The following is a 9,250-nucleotide window of genomic DNA, read 5'->3' as shown; positions in this document are numbered from 1 at the left end:
GGATGTTCCCTGGCGAGGAGACTGGTCTGGTAGGAGGTCGCCGCCAGGCCTTGGTATTGAGGCTCCAGTTAGGGAGGGGGCTGTGTCTCTGGTGGTGTCGGGTCCCCAGATGGCATAGATTGAGTCCAGGTCAGGGGCAGTCCCAGCCCTTGGTGTGGAGCCTCTGGCCTGCAGAATCTCGGATGATGGGAATGGGGCAGTGGAGTCCCAGGTCCTGGGGTGAAAAGGTGGTGGGCAAGCCGGGCTGGGGACGTGGAAGTCACTGGGTCCTGCGGTGTGGGTGTGGGTGTGGGCCCCAGGCCCAGTTCTCTGGTTCCGGGATGGAGCCTGCCCAGCGAGGGGCGGCTCCAGGCCCGGCGCGGGGACTCCAGGCCGACAGGGGGCGCTGCGTCCCGGGAGGGTGGCGCTGGCCGGCTCCCGGACGGCTCCGGGCCGGCAGGGGGCGCTGCGCGGCGGCGGCGCGCGGGCTTCCGGCAGGTGGCGCCGTGGCCGCGGCCCAGGCCGGGCGGGCGGCGGCGGCGGCGGCGGCGGCAGCGGCGGCGGCGCGGCGCTGCGGCCGGCTCGCGGGCCGGGAGCGGCGGGCGGGCGCGCGGCGGCGGGCCGACGGCGGAGCGGCGGAGCGGCGGCCCGGGCGGGCTGCACCGCGGGCGGCGAGCGGGGGCCGTGGCCGCTCGGAGCCCACCATGCCGGCGCGGGCCTGAGGCGCGGCGAGCCAGGGCCGAGGCGAGCCAGGGCGCGCCGACCTGTCGCCCCGCGGCGCCCCGGCCCGGGCCCGATGAGCGGCGGCCTCGGCCTCCGGCGCAGCCCGGAAATGTCCGGCAAGCTCGAGAAAGCAGGTGAGGCGGGCGGCGCGCCCCACGGGGCCTCATGCGCGCTGGCGGCGCTCCCCGGCGGCGTCCCGCAGGCCGCGCGGCCCCGGGCGGCAGGGCCATCTTGGGCCGGGCGCTGCCCGCGCGTCCGGAGCCGGCGGGCGCGGGGACCCCGCGGCAGGGGCCTCGGAGGGCGGCCGGAGCGCGGGCGGGCGCGAGCTGGTGGCTGGGAGGGGGACGCGGCCGGGCGGCGAAATGTGTCATTCCTATTGAGCCTGGAGTTTAAATTTAACCGGAGCTGGCCGCTTCGGCGGCTTCAAAGGGGCAGACTGGACGTGTTGAGGCGGTTTCCAGGCGCACCCGACTTGCCCTGCGGTCCCAAGCCCAGCTCGGCGAGCAGGACCTGCGGGGAGGCAGGGGCCTGATGGTGGTGGGTCTTGGTGCAGACCTCCTCTCTTTGTGTGTTCCTGGAGATCTTAGGGAGTTGCCTTCTGATTGCTTGGGTTTCGCCAGTGCCGTGCCGGGAATAGCTCTCCAAAAAGTCAATTACTGGTGTGCACATGGGGCCCAGGGATTAATTAGGCGACGACACCTTGCGGGGCACAATCCTCGGGTGCACACTGCAGTAGGCAGCGGTTCAAGGCTCCTGTGTTGGGACCACGTCTGGTTGTTAGAGCCCAAATACCTGGTCAGCTTGGCAGCTGCTTATGCAGGGCACACTTCAGGCGGCTGAGAAGGGGTCGGTGGCATTCGGTGATGTTTTCCAGGTTGAATCGGAACACTTTTCTGGCATGCATCTCTGCAGCAGACCCACAAGGCAATGCAACTTTTGCAGCCTGCGGTTTAAGCACAGGAAGGAAATTTTTGTAGCCTTTATTAAGGGTTTGCTATATATCCGGCTCTATGCTCAGCCCCTTGAATGTGTGGCTTATTAAATCTTTGAAGGTTCTCTGTGAAAGAGAATATGGTCCCAGTTTTATGAACTCAGAGAGGTTCAACCCGGCAATGGGAACAGCATGCCTGGCCCTCTGATCAAAAACCTAGGGCACCCTTCTCAGGAGTGGGGCCCTTGGTTTCAGGTGCTATTTCTGGGGTATGCTTCTCACTGTTCTCCAGCCCCAGGGCCTTGCCTGGTGACCATGAGTCGCTTTCCTGCACACGTGCTGGTCCAGAAATATCTTTGGTTCATCTGTGCAGCATTTCTCAGGAACTCCTAGTATAGTGTCTCATCAGAATGGCACTGTTGGAAAATTTGTGTAGTATACTTAAAAATAACATTAACTGGATTTTGATTGTCAGACTGTTATGTTTATTGTTTAAAACTTGGTAATCATGGAAAAGTAAACAGAAGAAAGTGAAAATTACGTGTCAACCCATGGTTTGTTTTCCATAGCTCAGAATGACATGAGCCTTAATGAGCATCTCTTCTACCAGTCCATTTTACCTCGAGTGTCCTTAGGCCTTCTCTGGACACACCCTCTGCTATGGGCTGTAGTAGGTGCAAAACCCAGTAAGTGCCTGTCCTAGAAGCCTGTGTGGGGAGCTGACCTAGTAATTCCTGGGCTGCCAGGCTGCATGAAAGGGCAGCTGGGGCCTAGGTGAGGAGCCTTAGTAGCTAAGGAGTGAGAAAAGGTCTGAAAGGGACAGTGTGAGGCTCCGAAGAGAAGGTGTGGGATATCTCAGTAGAAAGGGAGGAAAGAGGATTGAGTGGAAGGAGCTGGTCAGGGGCAGTGGAAAGGGCAGGAGGAAGATGCATTTGGTGAGAATTAGCCAGATGGTAAAGTTCTGAGGTCAACAAGACCAGGTATGGCATATCATCTGGGTATTGAGGGCATAGGTATGGAGCTGACAGGAGATCCAGCCCTCTCACGGATCTTTTCCTATGGTCTGTACACAGCTGCTGAGGAAAGTTGGGCCACTCCTGGAGTGAGTGAAAGTTAACCTTTCTGGTGATTTTGGTTGTTACAGGTGAATTTCACTTTTTTTGTGTGTGTATGTGGTACCAGGAATTGAAGCCAAAGGCACTTAACCACTGAGCCACATCCCCAGCCATTTTTACTTTTTATTTTGAGACAGGGTCTCACTAAGTTGTTTAGGGCCTATCTAAATTGCTGAGGCTGGCTTTGATTTGCAGTCTTCCTGCCTCAGTCTCCCTCGCCAATGGGATTACAGGTGTGTGCCACTGCAGCCAGCTTGCTTTGCATTTTTTTAAAATTACTTTTTACTTATACTTGAACACAATACCTCTATTTTATTTATTTATTTTTAAGTAGTGCTTAGGATCAAACCCAGGGCCTCGCACATGCCAGGTGAGCGCTCTACCGCTGAGCTACCACCCCAGCCCTCGCTTTGCATTTTGATAAACTTTTCTGTTAGGACTTCTGTTGGAGTTTTCTTTCTTTCTTTTTAATATTTATTTTTTAGTTGTAGTTGGACACAGTACCTTTGTTTTATTTATTAATTTTTATGTGGTGCTGAGGATTGAACCCAGGGCCTTGCACACTCTAGGTGAGGGCTCTACTGCTGAGCCACAACTCCAGCCCCAGGGTTTTCTATTTTTTATTTATTTTGTTTTTGAGACAGGGTCTCACTAAGTTGCTGAGGCTGGCCTTGAATTCTAACTCCTTGGGTCTCAGACTCCTGCATCACTGGGATTATAGGTGTGTGCCTCCATGCCTGGTGCCTACTGGCACTTTCTTTAAAAAAAAAAAAGATATATATATATATATATATATATATATATAGATAGATAGATATAGATATATAGATATAGATATATAGATAGATAGATAGATATAGATAGATAGATATTTAGTCATAGTTGGAGACAACACCTTTATTTATTTATTTTTATGTGGTGCTGAGGATCAAACCCAGCGCCTCGCATGTGCTAGGCGCGTACTCTACCGCTGAGCCCCAGCCACAGCCCCTACTGGCACTTTCCAAGTGGTCCTGCTGTTAAGTCTCAGAGCAGTGTGTGATTGGAAGGAGAGGTCCTTTGTTGAAGGGACTGTTCTCAGGTGTTTGCAGATCCCGACACCTTGCAAACATGCTGCTGTTTGAGTTGTGCCAATTTTGATGCCTGGAAGCAACAGAAACAGTGAAACATGCTTGCCTCTCTGCCCTCTGAAAATAGTTCCTACTCCTCAGGGTTTAGGGGATTGGGGGTTTTTGAGCAAACAGGAAGGTGTTTTTATACCCCTCACAGCCCCAAGACTGGTGCATCCGGCCTCTTGGCAAGCAGGGCTCTTCCCCCTCGGGCAGATCTTCCCACCTCTGTCGTAGCTCTTCTTCAGTGCTTCGCCTAGTCATCCAGAGGACAGGCCACCTCATAGGGATACAGAAAGGCAAGCTTCACTTCTGGCTGTCCCAAGTGCCCGTGGTGGATCAAGACAGTCTGGGTTCCAGAGGGGCCTGTCATGAGGGGAGGAGGCTGGAGTTAGGGACCAGGTATCCTGGGGAACCCCCAGGATGCACGCTTTTAGGAGCTGAGAGGGGCCTGTTCTGTAAGACTGCTGGGAGATGGCACAGCCCCTCCATGATGGAATGCTTGGACCCGGAGACCATTTTGGGGGGACATGTGAGCATGGACACTCCTGTTCTGCTGACTCACTCTTTTTTTCCAGCAAAAACATGAAATGAGGAGAGTTGGTGCCCTAATGTTTCTGAAGCTTAAGACTGAACTGGCATCTGCAATTTGGCTTCACACCATTTGTCACAACTGTGCCTGTGGAAGGGAAAAACTCAAATTTAATTGCTCAAAAATCTCAGACTCCTGGTTCTCTTGAAAAATGGGGATCCGTAGTGACCCTGAGCCCTCATTCCTGCCTGTCAGATAGCCAGGGCAGAGCGGGGAAGTGGCCATATCCATGGAGTTCCTATCACTTCCCCCACATTGCTGATTCTCATTGCCTACTTGGACTGTGGGCATTTGTTTGCATCCCTGTCCTTGAAGAAATGATTCTTGTTTGCCTTTTTCTGGACTTTGAAATTTTTGCTCTGTTCCTTTGTTGATTGATCATTTGATTCTTCATCTAGCACTGATTGAGCTCCTGTGCTGCCAGGTGCTGTCCTCACCTCTAGAGATCTGGTAGGGAACTGGGCAGACCTCAGGCCACCTGCCTTGACGATGGCATTGGCCTGTAAGAGGGCTGGGCAAGTTATAGGATAGTGGTCCTGAGCTACTCCTCGCCTGGAGGAAGAGGGCACCTGAGTTTCACTGGCTGCACTCACCAGAGCTTCAGGAGCTCCTTCCTTCCCTCCGTTCAGTTCCTGCACCAGTTTATCAGTTTATGAGCACCTCCTAAGGCCTGGAGTTATAGTCCTTGGGTTACAGAAGGGGCCTCGTCTTCTGGGCCTTACCTGGCTGCGGCCCATGATAAAAAGAAGACACTACAAAGAAAGAAGAAATTATATTCCTTCCGTCCTTCCGTCCTTCCTTCCTTCCTCCCTTCCTCTTTCCATCCTCCCTCCCTCCCTCCCTCCCTCCCTTTCTCCTTTTCTTCTTCTTTCTCCTTTGCTTCCTTTCTGTGCTGCCTGCAGACCACAATCTGCCAATGAGTTTCATTACTTACCAAACCCTCTGGCCAGCACTAGCTCCTTGTGGCCTTGGTAAAGCTCTGTGGGGCTGGCAAACTGGCCTCAGCCTTGCGTAGCACACTGCCTGCACACAGAATTACTGTGGGGTCTCAAAGTCCTGTGCTATATTTTTCAAGTGTTTTTTTTTTTTTAATTTTTTTTTAAATTGTTGATGGACCTTTATTTTATTCATTTATTTATTTGTGGTGCTGAGAATCAAACCCAGTGCCTCACACGTGCTAGGCAAGTGCTCTACCACTGAGCCACAACCCCAGCCCTATTTTTCAAGTGTTTAAAGATGCTTTTACTCTGAATTGAAAGGAAATGTACAGTGACTGATTCATTAGCAGCTCGTTATTTTGTATCTTCTCAGAACAGATACTAAAAGTACAAGTACTGTCAAAGGTGGGGCTGCACATTTTTGGTGACCTAAGAAAGGGCCTCCTAGATTACCAATCACTGCATTTTGATCAGTTTTAATCTCCTCAGGTTTCCGTTTACCAGTACAGCCTGTCCATGGCACCTGCTCCTCATTCACTGTTTGCTCCCTGAACAATTTCTAAGTTCCTCCTCCTTGGCAGTTGCTGTGTGATGCCCATGGTTTCTGGGAGCCTGCAGACAGCTGGTCTTCTCAAGGTGGAAATCCAGGGGTAAGACTGTCTGGGACATTTTTGCAATTTCCTGTGGTTTTCAAATGCATTTATAGACTACCTCATTTCACTTCATCCTCATGACAGCCCTGAGGGTGAAGGCAGGGAAGAGTATCCTCATTCTGCACCTGCAGGCAGCTGAGGCCTAGGGAAATTTGGTTACTTGCCCAAGATGGCAACTCTAGGGAAGTGAAATGGGGAACTGGCCCTCTCTCTGTCTCTGAAGATTGCTGTTAGAGTCTGTGAGTTGCTGGTGACACAGCAGCTTTCTTTCTTTCTTTTTTTTTTTTTAATTTTTTTTTACTATTTATTTTTTAGTTATTGGCGGACACAACATCTTTGTTTGTATGTGGTGCTGAGGATCGAACCTGGGCCGCACGCATGCCAGGCGAGCGCGCTACCGCTTGAGCCACATCCCCAGCCCCGACACAGCAGCTTTCTATATCCTGGTTCATGCTTCTACATTTCTTTATATATATATTTGGTTGTTGATGTACCTTTATTTTATTTATTTTTATGAGTGCTGAGGATCAAACCCAGTGCCTCGCACATGCTAGGCAAGCACTCTACCACTGGGCCTTACCTGGCTGCGGCCCATGATAAAAACAAGACACTACAAGGAAAGAAAGAAATTACATTGCTTCCTTCCTTCCTGCCTTCCTTCCTTCCTTCCTTCCTTCCTTCCTTCCTTCTTTCCTCTACATTTCTTTTTGATCTCAGGAAAACAACAACAACAACAAAACTGCCAGTTAAATTAAGGTAGGCCCAACTTGATCTTTAGGTTGCGTATACTATTTATAATATCAGCAGCATCAACAGTGTTACAAAGAGATAAGAAAGAGTTCTGACACAGATAAACCTGTTTTAAAAAATCAGCCACAACAACCCCAAATGTTTCCTGGTCTGCTGAGCAGCTGTCGGCAGAGTGGTTTGAATGGGATTCCTTGTAGCCAGGAGACCTGATAGGAGGCTCATAAAGATGAGTCATGTGTGAGCTTGCAGAAAAATCATTTCCCAAGTTAGCTCGGATTGCACATTTCCTTGGACGTCAGGCTGGGTCTTACCTCAGTCCCCTCAGTGTGTTGCCTGTTGCCATAATAAGATGACACCCTGGAAAGGGGAGAGGCCTGGCAACGGAAGCCAAGCCTACCGTGCTGTCCCATGGCTTCAGGCTAGCAGTTTTGCTCCTGGGACAGGTGTGTGTCTGACTCAGACCACCTTGCCCCAAAGGCTGTTTTATGAGTAAATAAATAAAATCCATGGTTTGAATTATTAAGGGATCTATCATCTTAGTTTCTAGTCCTTTGTTTTAGACCATATGAGACCTGGTCTTTGGGTGTTTTCCCGTTTTGTGGGGGGGAGTCTCATTTTCTCCAGGAAGGGGTGGGCTCTGGATTAAGTTTTTTTTTTTTTTTTTTCCCCCAAAGCAGCAGATCCCTTTTTGTATAGAAGAAGGCCATTACATAGAAGCTAGTGGGAAAGCCACTTCAGTCCTTGCTCAGCAGTTGGCTCTGAGGTTCCTCCTTGGAACCCACCCCCCACACACACACACACCAAACTGTGAAAACTAACTTCCTGGATGCCCTCATAGTCTCCTCCACCAAAACCAACTTCCTACAAGCTCTTGGTGCCTTCTCTTCCTCTAGCAGATAGTAAATTCCATGGAAAGGCCCCAAGTAAACACTTGGGTAGAATGATATTGTTTAACTCATTCAGAATTCAAAGCGCCAGTTTCCTGTCTGCAAGTTAAAAATCAACAAATAAAGCCTCAAATAGACCATTAGCTTCATGAGGGAGTGTACCTGTCTACCACTGGGGGCCACCACAAGCCTAGCACACATTAGGTGCTGAATACATACTTATTAAAGGAATGTAAGCTTAGTTAATATTGGTATAGAATGAACTTAGGGCCCTAATTTAAAGTCTCTGATCCTCTTTAATACTTTATTTCTTTGGTGCAGGGGGTCAAACCTATACATGCTGGGCAATTGCTTTACCATTGAGCTACTCCCAGCCCTGCTGAGCCAGTCAGGCTGTGTCCTGGGAAGTTAAAAGGATCAGTGCTTTGATAAAGAGTGCAGAGAGTTGGGAATCTGTGTTAACTACTTACATTAACTGGTGTTTTCATGTAGTCCTTGAATATAAACAATGATATTGAGATCAAATTCCCAAGCTGGTGTGTTAAGACGCACACCTGTAATTCTGGCTAATGGAGGCTGAGGCAGGAGGATGACTTGAGTCCAGGAGTTCAAGGCCATACTGGGCAGCATTAAAAAAAAAAAAAGGCTGGGGTGTAGCTCAGTGGTAAGGCCCAGAACTCTAGACATGGGACAGACGGAGCCACAGCCCAGTTCTGACATGGCACATGCTCCATTTGTGATGACAGCTTGCATGGAAACAAAGTACTCTTGGGCAATGCTGGTTCTGTGTGGAGTGGTTGTAGTTTTGCCAGTACATTCACAAGGTATGTGCCAACTCTGCCCAGCCTGGCCCCCATAACTAGCACCAGAACAGGAATCTGTCATTACTTTTTATTTTTTTTAGTTGGTCTTGAAACTTTCTTGAGGACCAGCTCCCTCCTCATCTGTTCATAGGTGACTGGACAGTACTGAGGGCAGGGGCTGAGGAGCCCTCTACTGGCATCCCTCTGGCTCCCCTTTTCATTTTTTTAGGGGACCTGGACAGCTCTTGCCATGCCTTCCTCTTCTGTGAGCTGAGACGTAGTGCACTTGCTTGAGTGGACTAGAAATCTGGTTTCTGACGGTCACAGTTTCTCTTTGTTGCCCCTTTTTCTTCCAGGCTGTGGTTTGAGAGAGTCCCTCCTGCTGCTACCTGTAGACTGCTCTTTCCTCCCCATGGCACCTTAGCCTGCTGTACCTGTTGGCCCCTGAAGGAGGTCTTCCTTTTGGTTTTTCCTTCACTTCCAGACCACAGTCATTTCATGTCAAATAAAGTTTTGTGATCAGGAAATGTTGCCCTGCTTTTTTTTTTTTTTAAAGGGTGCTAGGGATAGAACCCAGGGCCTTGTGCATGTTAGGCAAGCGCCCTATCACTGAGCTCCACTTCAGCCCAAACTGTCATGCTTTTAAAGTTTAGGAATGAGTCCTGCACAGGATGGTATGTGCTGCTTCCCAGGGATGGGGACAAGGCAATTTCAGGCATTTGCTTTGTAGCTTTTAAAAATGTAGGGCATTGGTGTGAGCTTGACAGACG

The 9,250-nt window shown here is 50.4% G+C and overlaps 1 protein-coding gene across 4 annotated transcripts in view; it reads left to right on the top strand.

The window, feature by feature from the left end:
• The first annotated feature begins 701 nt into the window (after positions 1-701).
• The window catches only part of Rapgef1 (Rap guanine nucleotide exchange factor 1), a 123,880-nt gene continuing 115,331 nt past the window's right edge, over positions 702-9,250 (top strand). For all 4 annotated transcript variants that reach the window (XM_046452007.2, XM_046452002.2, XM_046452006.2 and 1 more), the window contains exon 1: positions 702-836. In XM_046452007.2, coding sequence (XP_046307963.1) covers positions 776-836 — 61 coding nt within the window. In that variant the 5' untranslated portion in view covers positions 702-775. The remainder of the gene's footprint in view (positions 837-9,250) is intronic.

This window comes from Marmota monax, unplaced genomic scaffold (assembly GCF_021218885.2).
Source record: "Marmota monax isolate L192 unplaced genomic scaffold, Marmota_monax_Labrador192_F-V1.1 WCK01_AAM20220418_F8-fsc00020, whole genome shotgun sequence".
NCBI classification, from domain to species: Eukaryota; Metazoa; Chordata; class Mammalia; order Rodentia; family Sciuridae; genus Marmota; species Marmota monax.
Note: the sequence above shows the minus strand (reverse complement) of the source record. Positions and strands in the feature narration are given on the sequence as shown.